The 17,285-nt window shown below is 38.5% G+C and overlaps 1 protein-coding gene across 2 annotated transcripts in view; it reads left to right on the top strand.

The window, feature by feature from the left end:
• The window catches only part of Fam13c (family with sequence similarity 13 member C), a 113,759-nt gene that overhangs the window by 37,983 nt on the left and 58,491 nt on the right, over positions 1 to 17,285 (top strand). For both annotated transcript variants that reach the window (XM_077798490.1, XM_026409048.2), the window contains one exon: positions 2,098 to 2,216. In XM_077798490.1, coding sequence (XP_077654616.1) covers positions 2,098 to 2,216 — 119 coding nt within the window. The remainder of the gene's footprint in view (positions 1 to 2,097; positions 2,217 to 17,285) is intronic.

Raw genomic sequence — 17,285 nt, 5'->3', positions numbered from 1 at the left:
TTTGATTTGGCGACTTGATTGTCAGCCATCTCCAAGTACTCCTTATTCACCATCTCAGAAGTTCTCTTGCAATGCTTTGAGAATTCTGACCAGATTAAGAGACTACTCTCTTCAAATTCCCTCTTATTCATCTCTGAGATAAATTGTTAGATCTAAGGGAATCCAGCAGCGAGTGGTCTCTTCTACCCTTCTCAATGAGTTGAAGGCTCAAAGAATTAGATGAAATACTATCTTTGGAAAAACAGGCTGCTCTTCCCTAAAGAGGAGAGTTTTAATAAAATGTGAATTTTGTGTTTAAACATTTTTTAGAGACTAGCAGGGTAATTTCTTAAGGCCTTAAGTCTTAAATTTCATAAGTCATTGAGGCTGTAAATATGATGTTTAATATTAATGTTAATATAGAAACCTTTAGGTCTTTTGCTGAAATTAAGTTAAGCATTTCCTTAGCCCAAGTTTTAGAATGTTGATTTTTTTTCTAAGGGAATTTATGTATCTTGAGGCCCAATATATCTCAAGGAACATTATCATCATCAACAGTTTTGATCTGCTATATATTCTAGTTGTCAGGCGCTAAAAGAGCTGTTCATGGCATCTTGTTTAACAACCTTGTGAGGTTGGAAGGAAAATTCCCATTTTTATAGATGAGGATACTGAGGGCTACATAATTTAAATAACTTGGCCAAGGTCACATACCTAGCGAGTAATAAGCAAAGCCATCTTACTTGAAATCATTGTGTGGGGGAAGTTGGCCAGTGTTTGTGTAGCTATAGAATTTTTCACAAACTACTCTCTAGAAAACTAGACATGTTCCACAAGTGGATGCTTGTGGAACATTTCATGTAAAGAGTCTTTGTCCTGAATAGGGAGGTTTGGAAGTATTTCAGTTCCTAATAGATTTAATTCATTCCTTCCCTTCAGCTCTCTTACCAATCCCACTGTTCAACTTACCTTATGTGAAGGCATTTGTAAGATTTTGTTTCAGAAGTTTGTGATGATGACTTGGCAAATAACCCCAGTAGATTATTATAGTATTTTGGAAAAATGACTTCTTAGACGTTTGACACATTGTCACTTGTATAGACTTCAATGCAACTCCTAGTACAAGGGCTGGGTATCTATTTGTCATCACAATATACTACACAAACACAAAAAAAAATCACTGCACTTGTCAAAAATTTTGACTATATGGTGGTAACCATCTGGATTTATGGAATTTCTCATGGATTTTCATTTTAGTATCTCGTTTATTAGGTAAAGAGGAATGTCTTATTCTAAGAATTTGGAGGTTTGCAAAGTTTCAATGGTTATAATAATTGAACTGCCAGACTTTTAAATCTTTCATTTTGTAAGTCTTTGTATTAAATCCAGACTATTTTTAGCTGGGTGTGTTTATGATATTCTCCAGTGTTTAGCACTCTGGAGTTTTTCTAAATCAATGAGTGGATTGCATCATGGATGCCCAATGTGGTGGGTTTTTTGAATGCAGTGTAGCCAATGGCAATAGTTATATGTGAAAGGGGGAAGACATCAATCATGTTTGGGATTTGGATTTTATAAAATGGGTTGTTCCTTAGTCTTCAGATTAACTTAAATTTCTTATTATAGAAAATTTAGAAAATCCATATGGGCACCCAAAAGAGACAAAAATGACATCTCCAGAGTTAATCATGGTTAAGATTTTGATTTGGCTTATCCCTGTGTAAATGTACCTTCACATAGGTTTGTTTTACAAACATTAGCCTATACTATAAATATTCTGTAAATTATATTTTCAGATGTAGCTATTCATTAAATTGTCTTCTATAACATTATCTTTAATGCCTGTAAAATTCTACTGGGTGGCTAGTTCAGAACTTTTGGACATTGGATTTTTTTCAGTTTTTTTTTCTTTTCTCCTATAATCTTGCAGCAACTGACTGATAGGAATATTTTAAATTTTTGACCACTGAATTTCTCCCTTCCCACACTATCTTCAGTAGAATGTGTGTGTGATATGTTACTGCTCCCCTGCCCTAAGAAGGCCCCCAGCCACAGAAAGCTGTGGATCTGATCACTCACTGCTGACAGCTCATCTACATTTACAATTTCTTCTTGTAGGAGACAGAGCACGTGGGGCCCAGCCAGTTGGAGTGCCAGGGCAGAACAGGAACGCCAGTTCACGAGAGTCCACAGAACAACACCTTCAGGTGTCAAGAAGCAGTTCGACTTCAACCAAGGTGAGTCCTCTGTTGTCAGGAGCTGCACTGTGCCTGGAGTCCGTTTTCTAAAAGTACTAACTTGTGTGATGTCAGGGCTTTCTGATCTTTGGCATTCCTTATAGCCTGAGAAAGGGCAAAGAGAAACATAAAGACCTACTTTCCCTGTCTTTCTATTTGAAGATCATCAGCATTAAGATTCAGGGAAGAGTGGAGACAGGTCCTCCTTTGGGGGAGAAATATTGATTTAATTTATTCTGCCCCTTTCATTTCATGGCAGAGGGGATTAGATTTTCTTCTGGGATAATGACAAATTAGTGATGACTGTGTACACATCATGCCAGTTACTTTTCAACTCTGATCTCATTTAGCCGTCTCTACTTGCTGAGAAAGCTAGTCACTCGTAGTTCCATTTTGTGGAGGAGGTTGAAGCTGAGAGACATTAAGGCCCTTGCTGGAAACTGCACAAGATAAAAGACTGAACCAGAGGCAGGAGGATCACAGGTTCAAGACCAGCCTCAGACCTGTCTCAAAAAATAAAAACGGTTTGATGGTAGAATGCCCCTAGGGTTAATCCCCAGTACTGTGCCCCCCTCCAAGAAAAAAAGGCTGAGTCAGAATTTGAACCTACAAATGTCAGAGTTTGGCACGGCAGGTATAGTTTCTAATGCTTCTCTGCTGACCCAAGTATCCAGTGACCTTAGCCCTGAAGTAGCCCATGGCTGGCCTTTGTAGCCTATCAGATCTGCTGGACCCAGGGTAAGGATGTGGGTGGAAATCTGCCTGCAGAAAGGTTGGCATGACATTCTGATGGGAGACTGGCACTGCAGCTGTCTATGGAAAGTCTCTTCTGAAAATAAACAGAAGAAAGAATTTAACTGTGAGTTGTGTCAGCTGTTTTTGTAGGATCTTGTGTGTGGTGTAATCATAGCCCTCACTCAGTGGAAAGGGAGTGTTGTGCCTCTGAGTTTGACCTTTAGATTTTTTTTTTTTCCTAAGGCAGCACAGTCTAAGTGAACCAACTACAGAGAGATTGGCTGTGCTCTATAATCATGCTTTAAAACGTTCAGCATACTAAATTTAGAATCCTAGAACCCTAAAGGGTTGGTGGGGACCTGCAAGGAAAAATGACCCACTACCCAAGTGAATTCACAGGCACCTTCTGAACTCTCCTCACAAGTTGCTATCTCTTACCTGTTTATTCTTATCTGACCTTAGATAACACCTGTTGGACTCAAACATATCATTTCCTCATGGATAAGAAGATTCTCCCTACTATTTTAGGCCTAATTGTAATTAAAATACTTGTTAGCTGGCTAGAATCAACTTAGGCAGTGACCCTGTCTCCCTGCACTAGCCTGAGGACTGCATCTCAGCAAGAATAAGGTCAACTAGTTCCCAAGCATATTTCAAAATAGTATAAGAGCAAAACAAAACAAACAAGACCTAAAACTAAATCATTCGGGCTTGTGTGTGGAATGTATGGCAGTCCCTTGGGGGTGGACATTCCGCAGAGGCTGATAGGGAAAAATGGTATTGGTAATTAACTTTCTCAAGTTTGCTTAAATATATCCTATTGATGGTAGGGATGCTAACTGATAATTTTAATGTTGTCAGAGGGCAAGTCTGAAATCTAGTAGGATTCTGTGGCAGAGATCATTCATATGAGTAGTTAAAAGCAAAGAATATTGATTTTAAAATATAATTATTTTAAATATTCCATTATTGGGGCGGGGAGTTGTACTTTATTCAAATCCTCAGATTCATAGTAACCTGCCACAAGAAAGAAAGAGAATGCACACACAGACACACATAGATTGGGTAAAATTTTAGGAGGTTCCTGGACCTTCTCTACATAATGGAGGGGAAAAATCAGGTATGGAATGACCTTCCTCATTAAGCCTGAGGACCAGAACACAGTCATATTGATTGACAGCTTCTCCTTATACACGTAGATTTGGTTTGTCTACAGCTAACCTTTAATAAACCTTTATAAGATTCAAAATACTTTATAATCCTTTCCCCTTCTAGCCCCCAATGCCCCACTTTTACGATTTTCATACAATCTAGGTTTCTGAACTAGCAGCACTACAGAATCTTCTATGCACTGGTGTCAGTCAGAGGATCTGATCTTAAGTTATAGATGGGGAGTGATGCTAGGCCAGTTCTGTCTAGAAGTATTAGGTTTAGCATTTAGATTAGGTTGGTAACCTTTAAACCACAGGTTTATTCGTCACAATTATGATGGCATTACCCAAGGACCTTCTAATGGAATTTTTAAAACAATACATAATCCAAAATATTACTGGGATTGTGAAATTTGATGAACTGGTGAAAGAAGATCTGAGGCTAAAAACAACTTTGAGTCAGGTAGCTCACATTCCTGATAACATTCCTCTTCTGTCTTAAGCCAGCATATGGCCAGGTTCGGACACATCATGCCCAGTAAAATCTTGATAGAGACATGATACTGTAACAGGACACGCCAGACCTTGGTGTGGCTGAGAGTGAGGGAAGAAGCCAGGCTAAATCTCAGCAGGTGTAAAATGCCACCTTCTTGGAGGTGGGGGTGTGCAGCGTAGGGGAAAGGTTATTAACATAACCAACCCCACAAGTAAAGAAGGAAAATCATTCTGTAGCAAGGAGCCACAAAGGGTTCACATGTCATGTGGCTGAGACTTGAAGGAGCAGCTTTCAGAGAATTAATTCATCCTTTTAAAAGTGGGATTTCAGAGCTTTTCGAGGTCATGGGGTAGGTATTGATCTTTCCACACAAATCTACAGCTTATACAATTTGTTGTACCTTGAGCTCTTTCCAGCATAAGGAGCCTGTGTCTTTGTCTGTAGATGAGCTTCAGAAAGATGTAGGAATGCTTTTGCCAGAGTCTCAGAGTATATATACTATATTGATTTTTCCCCCAATTTTATTGTAGTAAGGGACCACAACTTGTGGCTTAAAACAAAACAAACTTATTATCTTACAGTTTTGTAGGATACAAGTCTAACATGGCTCCATGGGCCAAAATAAAGGTGTCAGCAGGATTGTATTCCTTTTCAGAGGCTCTGGATCATCCATTTCCTTGCTTTTTCAGCTTTCACAGGCTGCCTGTGTTCCCTGGACCATGGCCCCTTCCTCTGTATTCAAAGCCAGCAGCATTGCATCTCTCTGGCCTTTATTCCATAATCACATTTCCCTCTAGACCAGGGCCAGGACAGATTTTCTGGTTTTAGGGGTTCATGTGATTAGATTGAGCTCATTAGAGTGATTATCCTGGGTTATCCTGGGTTATCCTATCTCAAGATCTTTAATTTAATCATATCTGCAAAATATTTTTAACTATGAAGTAACATGGTGGGGGTGGAATGGGTAAGGGAGGAGGACATGGACATCTTTGGGGAGTCCTTATTTGGCCTGCTACATTTAATTTTTCCACAGAAAATCCCTGAAGAAAAGCCTATGGAGTTAATCACACCAAAGAGCTTTAACATCACTGATTTGATATCTTCTACCCCCAAGTGTGCTTGCTCTTCTGAATTTCCTAGTGAAGCCAACCTCACTTCTTCACATCATTTTAACCCCTTGGTCCTTCCCATTTGCCATGCCTTCCTCCACACCTCTTCTATGTTATATCCTTCTCTATGTTATGTTCCTTGATGGTAGAGTGTGCTACATCCAAACTCTCAGGTGTATTTGGTGTGGAGACATATTTGACTTGTATAATGTTTTAAAATATTTTGATCCAATATTTTAAAATTGAGAGCTTTTATAGCTTTTCACCCTTATTTGGAAAAATCTGAAGATGGGATAACTCCGAGCCTTGATTCCTCAGGCAGCCATCAGTTAGAGCTGAGGACCACTTCTACATTTTTTCACACCCCCATTCAGCTCTTCCCATTTGTTTGTGCTCTTAGCCTGTCTTCTACAGGCATTTGATTTATAATGCCTGCTTCAATCCTTTTCTTCCCAGCAACTGCTCATCCTGGGAACTCTGACTGCCTGAAGCTAACTCCTAATATGGTGCTGGCTGATAGTCTTAATGCCACTTTCCCCAGATGGTGGGTTTACATTTTAACATGGACTTTCAGTGCATCAGAGTGGAGGGCATTCCACTACATTACACTACGGCATCGACTCAATTTCTGGTGCTTTTCCAAACATGTAAAATCGTAGAACTGCATTTATCTGGAACTGGAAGAAGCCTTAGTAATAGTTTAATACAACTCGCTCATTTTCTAGTTAAGCAAATCACAGCGTTGCTGGGTGCCAAAGTTCTTACTCCCCTTAGTAATTGAACCAAAAAAATCATCTTAGATCTGTTTAGAGCAGCTGCTTGATGCAATATGCAGCAGTCTGACTGATTTTTAGCTAAAGCCAGTGCCAATCCTATAAACCCTTAGATATGACAAAGGGGAATTTGTGAATGTCAGAGAATACTAATGGAGTTGGGGATTTCTTACCCAGCTAAATTTATTTTTGAGAGTGATTAATCACTTGTATTTAAGATATGTCTTAAAATTTGTGACAGAATTAGACTTTTAATGTTATTAAAGACTTTGTGTAAATAGCACTGTTACTGCTAATTAGGTAAGTGGTTACATTGATGAGTTCCAGTTCACTGACTTTTTTCTCTGGAAGTCTCCTATTAGAAGAGGTTGAAGATTCTTAGCAAGAATAATGGTCTTTGACGGTTTCCACTATTTTTGTAATATCCAGATAAAAGAAAAAAAAAAGCTGGAAAGCTTTGTTGCTTTTTAGAAAGAGGAAGTTTTGTTGGCAGCAACTTTTCCATAGGGGATAAATTCTTTCATCTTTTGTTTTTGAGATGTACAACTCTGTGTGTGTGTGTGTGTGTGTGTGTGTGTGTGTGTGTGTGTGTTTCTGATAAGCAGATTCTCCCCGCTCCTCCCCTCCCCCATTACTGGATTGAACCAGGGGTGCTCTACCACCAAGCTACATCCCCAACCCCTTCTAATTCTTTTAAGATGAGATTTCACTAAATAGTCCAGGCCAGCCTGGAATTTGTGATCCTCCTGCTTCCAGAGTAGCTGGGACTACAGGTGCCACCACTATGCCTAGCTAAGCACAGTCTTCATCAGTTGTGCTAAAAAGGGAAAGAATGAGAGAAAGAATGAACACCCAGGGATTTAAATCCATACATAGGACATAATCCTCCTTGGTCTGTACCAGAGCAAGAGCTCTGCATGTCTCTGGCATATTCTTCTTCCTTGTTAATGTGATCCTCGTGTTTTGCTTTTTATGAGAGGGGCAGGGATGAGGTAGAGATAAGAAAAAGGTAGCTTGTATTGACAGTATTTAGGGTTGACAATGATTGGGTAATAAGTGGGTCCTAACTTACTTTACGCTGGGAATATTGCATGGGAAGGTGATCAGGGCTATCATTCGCTACCCTTTCCCACTGCCTCCACCCGTGGGCACAGAAGCGGTTTGGTAGAATGAAAAGAATATTTGAATTAAGAAATTTAGGGTCTTATGTTAATCAGATGATCTTGGTCACTTCATTCTAAGTCCCGTCTTCTCATATAAGGAATTTGGTTCAATGATTCTAAGGCCCTTTCTGTCTCTAACATTGAAAATGCTCAACATTCTGTAAGTGTTCAGAGGGTTAGACTTGAACAGAGTTTAATTTAAGAATACAAAATCTTAAAGACACAGATAAAAATACTTCCCCACTCCCTGCTGTAGAGTACACACACACATACACACACACACACACACACACACACACACACACACACAAAATCCCACACTAAATCCTTAAATTGCTGATTGAAAAGAACCCAACACTTGATTATTTTGGGAATGAAAATTGCTCCCTCACCTGCTTTCTCCTCTCTCCCCTCTCTTTAAAGGAAGTTGCCCTTGCTCATTTGATAAATTTTTAGCACTTTCATCACACAACAATTAAACATCAGGATAAAAAAGAAAACCCAAAGTCCTTTAATAACAACAATAATGAAATACTGGAAAACATAGAAAATCTCAAGGACATAAAAATGTCTTATAATCCTGCCATCCATAAATAAGCACTGCTACTATTGTGTAAATTTCTAAATTTTGGCTACTATTTTAACACGGGTGTAAAAAGGATATGTGTCTGAAAGGAGCTCCCTAGTCCATTGGGATCTGGATCTAGAAACACTGTTGATTTCAAATAGGCCCAAGGGTAGAAAGGCCAGAATGAATTCTGACCACATGATATTCAATAGTGTGTTTTTTCAATATAAGGCCATAAGTTGAGTACTAAATAGGGTAATCATCACAAGATAAGTTCATTCATGGCTAAAGTGAACAAATTTAGTTTTATGTAATAAATATGCTAATACACAATTCCTATAATGAACATATTTTACAAGCTTTGGTGTCATTAAAGCCCTGCACTAGAAATATTTCTAGGAGACAAAACAGAAAAACTTGTCTTTAATATCTGAACATCTTAGAAAGCCTGTTGGTTTAACTTGGAATAGATTTAAGAGAGAAATTTTAGTAATGATTATATGATACTTAAGCAGGTGATCAAAATTCTAAATTAGGATTAAGTATTCAGTGCTCATGAGGTCAATAGAATGAGGCCATCCTTCCACTTACTTTTCATCTTGTCAATGATGAAATGGCTACTACTTTTGTTATAGTATTTGTCAACAAAATTATTCTTTTCAGGATTTATGTTAATTGCCATACATAGCTCCTAGCCACCCCTTTTTTATGTATTTTCCCTTTCTATTGTTAACTAATACTGGATTAAAAATTTGGAGAAATGAATTTATGTGTGTATACATCAATATTTTCTATATATAAAATAGAAGCACGTTGCTATGTAACTTGCTTATATCACTTAATGTTTTTTCACATCATAAAATGCTCTATCATATTTAATTAAAAATTAAAATATCCCGTTCTGTGATATGCCATCATTTACTTAACTAATTACAGGCTTTTTGATATTTTTGTTACTTCTATGAGTTATATTTAGATATTTCTATAGAAAACATCTTTTACAATCTTTTTTCACCTATTATAGTTTTCTTCATTTGTGCTCAAAGGTCAAGCTGTCTAGGTATAGGATTGGAATTGGTGAACTGAAATATGATTTAGGATATAAATTTTTCAGTTGTCTGGTTATGGAAGAAGAGAGGAGTATAATAGGAAATTAATAACTTTGAGAGAACCATGTGGCTGGATTTCTGAAATCCTAACTTGTGGCTCTAGGTAGAATATTTGAAACATTTAAATACAATCCCTTCTCTCTTTATTACTAGATATTTATATTTCATCCACTGGCCCCATCATTCTAGTTCAGAATAAGAAGCTTGGAGTTTTTAGATCTACTGATTCAATGCAATCCCCTTCAAAGTACCAGTGACTTTCTTCATGGAACTAAAACAACAACAACAAACCCAAACAAACAAACAAACAAAAAGAAAACCAACCAAATAAACAAACAAAACACTCTGAATTTGTATGGACACACAGAAAGACCATGAGTATTCAAAGCAATTCTGAGTAAAAAGAGCAGTGCTGATTATGGAACCCATCTAGGTAGATGAATAAGATGTAATATGGGCTGGGACTGTAGCTCATTGTCAGAGTGGTTGCTTAGATATGTCAGAGTGGTTGCTTAGAACTGGGTTCAATCCTTGCACTGTATAAAAATAAATAAAATGCATTTTGTCCATGTACAACTATAAAAACACTTTTTAAAAAATAAAGATTTGATATACACACACACACATCCCATATATACACATATTGGAGTTTGGTTCAGACACAAGAACACATTATGTTATTTGCAGAAAAATGGATGAAACTGAAGAACTTAATGAAAAGTGAGATCAGCCAGATCCAGAAAGTCGAGAGTTGTGTGTTCTCTCTCATGGACACTAGAGAGGGGCAGCGGGGAGGGGGTGGACTTAAAGGAAAGGGTGGTTAGTGAAATAGATCAGGTTATGCATTGTGCAAGTATGACTATATCACAGTGAATCCCATTATTATGTATAATTATAACAAAGACTAATGCTGGGGAGGCAACACAATACCCAATTTCAAAATATACTTCAGAGCCATAGTGACAAAAACAGCATGGTATTGGCATATAAACAGACACATAGACCAGTGGAACAGAATAGAGAACCCAGAATTAAATCCACACATCCACAGTTAACTAATTCTCAACAAAGTTGCCAAAAACATAGGTTGTAGCAAAGATGCCTCTTCAACAAATGGTGCTGAGAAAATTGGATATCCATATGTAGAAGATTGAAACTAGACTCCTCTCTCACCTTGTATAAAATTCAACTCAAAATGGATGAAAGACTTCAACGTAAGACCTGAAACATTGAAACTACTAGAAGGAAACACTCCAAGATATTGGCATTGGCAATCATTTCCTAAATAAGACTCAAATGGCTCAGGAAACAAAAGCAAGATTTAACAAATGGGATTTCATCAAACTAAAAGCTGCTTCACAGCAAAGTAACAGGGTGAAGCAACAACCTACAGATGAGAGAAAAATCTTTGTAGCTGTTTATCTGAAAGAAGATTAATATCCAGAATATATAAAGAAATCTAAAAACAAAATAAATAATCCAACCAAAAATGGGCAAACGAACGTGTTTTTCAAAAGAACTTGTACAAATGACAATAAAATCATGGGAAAAAAAGCTCTATTTTTATCCATCAGGGAAATACAAAACCAAATTACATTGAAATGAGATTCCATTTCACCCCTGGAAGAATGCCTATTATAAAAAATAACAAATGCTGGTGAGAATGTGGAGAGAAAAGAACCCTTACTGTTGGTGGGAATGTAAATTAATATATTCATTCTGGAAAAAGTATAGTGGTTCCTAAAAACTAAAAATTGAACCACCATGATATAGCTATATTCTGATATTATACACACACACACACACACACACACACACACACGTATACATTCAAAGAAAATGAAATTGTCATACAGAAGAGATACCTGCATGCCCCTGTTTACTGTAGCACTTTTCACAGTAGCCAAGATGTCAAACCAGCTTGGCTGTTCCTCAACTGATAAATGGATAAAGAAAATATGTAGATAAACACAGTGGAATATTAGCCATTAGGAAGAATGATATCTTGTCATTTACAGGAAAATGAATGAAACTGGAGAACATTATATTAAGCAAAATGAGCCAGACACAAAAGGAAAATCACATATTTTCTCTCCTATATGGAAATAGGGACTTGAAGGGAAGCGGGTGGGGGGAGGGGATTATGGGAAAAGGAATGGCAGAGGGAAAAGGGAAGGTGGACAATATGATCAAGACATAATATATGCATGCATGTAAATGTCCAATGAAATTAATTTTTATAACTAATGCATTAATTATAATTAAAAATAAAATCATGTTTGATTATTAAAGTAGGTAAATGTTCATCTCAAATAGAAAAAGCAATTATGTAATAGTACTATAATGCTATCCATTTTTATATAATTATGTACAGAAACGTACTGAAAAAAGACATAAATCAATATTGGTGATGACTTTTGGGTGGGATGATTGTGGGTGATTTAAAAAAAATATTCCTTTTCCTGTTGCTTTTCAAGCTTTCTTTCCATTGAGTCCCTTATTAGTTGTAGAATTGGGGGAAGTGATAAATTTGTTAATCCAAGAAAAATAATAGTACATACTATTTCTATGAATTTCCTTGTTTGATTTACTATTATATCATACTTTGGAGTAGATAGGAATATTAGAAAAGTATTAAGAGAGAATGGATTTATTTTTTATTTTTTATATCATCTTAGAATCTTAAAAGGAATTTTCTAGGGTACTTGTGGCTTTTATGATTTGGGTTAGTTGGTATCAGAAGGCATATAGTAAAGATGATTTCCCTGGACTTGGATGATATTTAGAACTGGAATTTATGCCCCCTCTTTCCCTGAATGCTTGACACTGATGAAAGCAGAAGAGAGGTTCTTTCCAAGCCTTCATCAGCTCTAAGCCTCTCCGGGGTCCAATAAGAGTTCTTACCAAACACCCCATCACCAGCAGATGCCAGGAAAAAAGGAAATTCCAAGGCCCTTTCAAGTAGGGTGGGGTCCAAAAGGAGAAAGCTTGAGAAGCAGTAGAAATAGGAGGCAGATATCAGATGCTTCTTAGACAATGCCTTGAACTTAGCACCAACATAAGAAAACAATTTTGGTCACACCCAGTCTATTGAATAAATTCAAACACACATAATAGAGCCTCTGGGAAGGGCCTAGAAGTATATCCAAGATGCTGTAATGTAAAAAGGAAGGGCTTCTGCAGTAGGCAGAACTGGATGCCAACTCCAGCTTTGCTGCTTGCTTTCTTGGACAAATTTGCTAACCTCTCTAGGCTTTGACTTGTTCAGATGTACATGGAAGTAACAGGACCTGTTTCCCAGAGCTTCGGTTGTAAGGATTAAAGGAGATACTACAAGTCCAGCTTCCTTTAGAGTCTGGCCTGCAGCTTATGCTTCACAGATTGATGTTGCTGATCCTCAGAGACCAGTCCAGTTCCTTTACGCAGGTCTCCATCTGGCTTCACAGAACTGACCTAGGCACTGCCTACACAAGCCTCTTGTCTCTGATGGTCTCCTTTCTCCTGTCCATTTACCCAAATTCTGAGATTAGTCTCAGAGCCCAGTTCACTTCTAGCTTTCCTGCACTTTTCTCTTTTCCCATCAGGCTACATTAATCTCTGTAGTTAGAGAGTGTTCAACTGAACTGTACATGAGTTGAAACAAGAGTCGTTTGCTTTTTCTTTTCAAATAGGATATAAGGTTATTTTTCTATAATTCTTTTGAATGTTCTCAGAAAAGTTTCTACTTATTGATTTGTAGGTAGACAAAGTTCTTAAAATTCTAGGTGGCCCTCCAGAGTCCCATGTCTCTCTTGACCATGCTTTTTTATGAATTATAGGCCCTTTGAAAACTCTAGTTTATCATTATGTGCACTGCCTGCATTTGCCATGCTTCTGTGCCTCTCCTTCACAGAATTTAGATAACCTTCATGTCCTCCTCTTCTGTTCATCTTTTAGTTAGGCCTTATCTTCTTGCTAGTTGGATCAAAAACTTTGTATACGTGAAGCCAATTGGTTTTCCTGAATTGTCTGTTGAGACCCCAATGATTTGGACTCCTTTGCTTAACTTGGACATTAAGATAATTTTGAAGAAGCTTATATAGGTGCTATACATAGCCATATGGTCCTACGTGGCTGTGGAAAGGGGCAATTGGGAAAACGGGCATCAAGAAGATGGTCCTGGGGGCTCAGTGGTAGAGCACCCGCTTTGCACATGTGAGGCACTGGGTTCGATCCTCAGCACCACATAAATAATAAAGATATTGTGTCCAACTACAACTAAAATAATATTTTAAAAAAGAAGAAGATGGTCCTGTACATTATGAAGTTTCTGGCAACTTTACTTTTTTGGCTTGTGTGTAGCAAAGGAGACCTAGGCTATTATTGCATGTCCAGTGATTATTTCTTGGTAAGAATCACATTTATAAGAGGATTGGTGTTCTTTGTAAACAGTGGAAAGTCAAGCAAGGAAAGGGTATCTAATGGAAGATTATGGATTTAACTTACAAAATTAAACTAAGGGTAGCCAGCCCAGCCATGGGAAGAGAAAGGGTTCAGGCCTGGTAGATGGATTTCTAGAATCTCAGTGACAGGGACTTATCCTCCTGGGGTTTCCCCATTAGATGATCCGGTGCTAATAGCTTTCCATTCCTGATCAAATTTCAACTTCCAGGGAGAAGTAACTAATGCACACAGCTTAGGCCTGTGTTCACTGTTGCACATGGAATAATGAAGGGCTTATTCCTAAAAGGAAGGAAAGGAAATTGGTGTCAGAAAAAGTGGGTTGGAGACAAAAAGTGCTGGGCACATAAAATCAGTGTTGGGTGACTTAGGGGCATGGGAAGAATCTATAACTAATGAAAGAAAAGAATTAGGAACTAATTTTAAACACACTGAAAAAAAAAGTCTGATGTACCTCATGAACCTTGATTGCAACAAAGGTATATAGGAAGACACTGGCTGCTCTGACTTGACTCTCAGGGTGACCCTGGACTAGGTATTCACCTTGTGCCAAGTCCACATCAGCCAGGACAAGGAAGGCTGGAGAGAGTAGTGAAATGCAGAGAAATGGGATTGGATGACTTCAGAAAGACTGAGAGTGACCAGACTGCGTAGTCCTGTGTGGGTTCTGAGTTTATCTAAGTCCAGAGGGAAATCATTGGAGGTTATGAAAAGGGTAATGACGTGCTCAGATTTACTTTTTTTAAAAAAGCCACACTGGGTACTCTCTGGTACTTGAGAGACATCTTATAAACTAATAGGTCATCCATATGGGAGATGATGCTGGCAATAAAGATGGTGAGTGAAGAATATAGGCTCAGGACTCTCTCCTTTTGGTAGAGAAAGAAAAGTTTTAATAGGGAACAGGTAGCATTTAGGTTATATCAATACCTACTCAAATCCTGGGTGCTTTTCTTTTTAAAGTTCTTTCATTTTTGAAGCTAGTCTGACTCATACTTTAAAAGTCTGAGCACAGCTGTAATATCACAGTGTCAGTACAATAAATATTCATACCTATGCAACCAGTATTCATCTGTGATCCTCTGTACCCTTCATTACAGCTGCCCCTGAAATTATTTGTGCAATTGGTTTATTTTGTCTTTCCCTGGCTGTCAGCTCCAGAAACACAGGGATTGGGTCTGCTTTGTCATGTTGCTTACTGTCTTACTCCAGTTTTCTCCTGAAAGCAGATCTTGGGAGGGAGGAGGACCTAGATAATAGGGAAGGCAGAAGAGCTCACAAAGGTGTGTAGCTTAGTAGGTCACCACTCTGTTGCTCCTCTGAGGAGCCCCTCATTTTACACTCTGAAATTTGGAGCTGTGCATTCCTCATTCCACAGACAGTGGCCTCCAGACAGTCGGCTGTAACACACAGGGTTGAAGAGCAAGCTGTGCCTTGCAAAAAAAAAAAAAAAATGAGGCAGAAAAGGGACACTTGGCTGGTGCTTGAGGTGAGTTGAAGCAAATGATCAGAACTGTTCACAGAGCTGAAGCATCAGCTACAACCCCTCGGTCTCCTGGGCTACATGTTGCCTGGGACAGGGAGCAGGTATCTGATAATTACTTATTAATTAATGCAGTGAATGAGGCAATGCAAGCACAGTGCTTTGTGGTCTGCTCAACAAACCAGGTGCTGCTATATTGTTGCTACTAATAATGCATTACTGGGACCTCTGCCCTCTCTTCGTCCTAAATACAATCTGGCTGGATCCCAGTGTCCTCAATATCCCATCCCGGTCTTCCTTTCTGGTTCACAGGATGTTTTCATCCACCCCCATGACTATTGTGCTATCTCCCTTCTGCCAGTTCTGATCCTGACTCACTGCTTCCCTATTTTCCAGGCATTGGCATTGATCCTGCCTATTTCTGGCTACGTTGGCCCACCAAAGTGAGGAGAGGTACCTATTCTGGGAATTGGTCTGTTTCTACCTGTGACCTTTGTCCTTTCTACAGGAATTTATGGACCTGGACAAGTGAATATGAGTTGGACAGTCAGTTCATGAATATTTATTCTAGTTTGTTTTCTGTTAGTGGTGGTCTCTGGGAATAATTTCAGACTCTGTGCCTCAGTTTTAGAATCTGAAGTTAGCTGCCCAATATTTGACCTCAGTCATTTAGCACAGAAAATTGAGTCTTATCTGAAAAGAAAATGCCTTCAGTATGGTTTAGACTCCCAGAGAATGGCACTTTATATTAACTGGTATTGAGGGTTGTTATTGTTGCTAATAATATTTCTGGAATTTATTGGCATCTTCTCTGTGTCTGCATATAGAGCAATTGTTTTTATATAAAGAATGTTTTGCACGGACGGTTGTCCTCTTGGGATATACCTTTTGTTTTCAAAAGAGTTTCAGGAAGCAGCAGTCGTACAGCCAGCCAGCAGTCATCCGGGTATACATTAGTGTATCCCCAGTGTTGCTTTCTAATACAGAGGCTTAACTTAATGCAGTGGATTATCTTAAATCTGAAGAAGTGATCTGAGGTTGGCACTTTTCCGTCCTAAGGCTGTGTTTCTACACGAAGCATTCTGAAAATTGTGCTGGGATGCTACTCTTGTTGCTCTCCTGTTACTCTTTCTGCCCAAATTTTCAAAATTATGGATTAGAAAGTCACTTTTAAACGTTAGTAGGTGTTCTTGGGGGAAGAAATGTATTTGCTTAGGGGAGCATTCTGCCGGGGTAGGAAGGAGGATGATTTTGCTAATTTGCGTTGCAGTCATTGTGCACACTCGAGGCTGTGCTGGAATTGGTAGCTGCACATAACCCCGTGATGAGTACTTCAGTAACAAACAGTTGAGGGCCCACCGTATGTCCTAGGCCAGAATAGGCACTAAAAAGAAAGTGTTAAATAAGACTTATATGGTTCCTGCCTTATTGAGCTTACTGTCATTAGAAAGAGTCAATTAAATATGCGATTCGAAACCAAGAAATAATTTTCTACTTCTACACGGCTGAAGTAGAAAATCATAATACAGTAAGAATATATAAAAATGAGACCCACTTAGGAGCTACCTGGTATTTAAAGGATAAATTATTTTATTAGAAGAGACAGTTGCCTGAGAAGAGATTTATGGGCACAGGGACAGCCCATCTGGAGACATAAGCTTTGAAGAAGCATGGTGCATCCAAGGAACTGAAACAATGTCATTGTAGCCAGAGCACAGAGAGGGAGTGAGGCACAGGGTGTGGTTGAAGAGGTGGGCAGGAGCCAAATCCTTCAGGATGTCATCAGGTACTTTCAGAAATGTGCTCTTTATTTTAAATGTAGTTCACTAAGGGTAGTGACAAGATCTCAGGTGGGAAACAGTTTGGAGAGGGCAGATGGAAAGATGGGAAATCAGAGAATAAGGAACTTTGTCACTATGTAGTCCAGATGAGAGATGGGACAGATGCAAAAGTTATTTTGCTTATGAAAGTAATGAACTGGCTGTCGGACTTGAGGGAGAGGAATGCTTCAGATAACTCCCAAGTGTCTTCCATGAACTAGA

Source organism: Urocitellus parryii, chromosome 5 (assembly GCF_045843805.1).
Source record: "Urocitellus parryii isolate mUroPar1 chromosome 5, mUroPar1.hap1, whole genome shotgun sequence".
NCBI lineage: Eukaryota > Metazoa > Chordata > Mammalia > Rodentia > Sciuridae > Urocitellus > Urocitellus parryii.
This window is presented reverse-complemented; position numbering and strand designations above follow the sequence as displayed.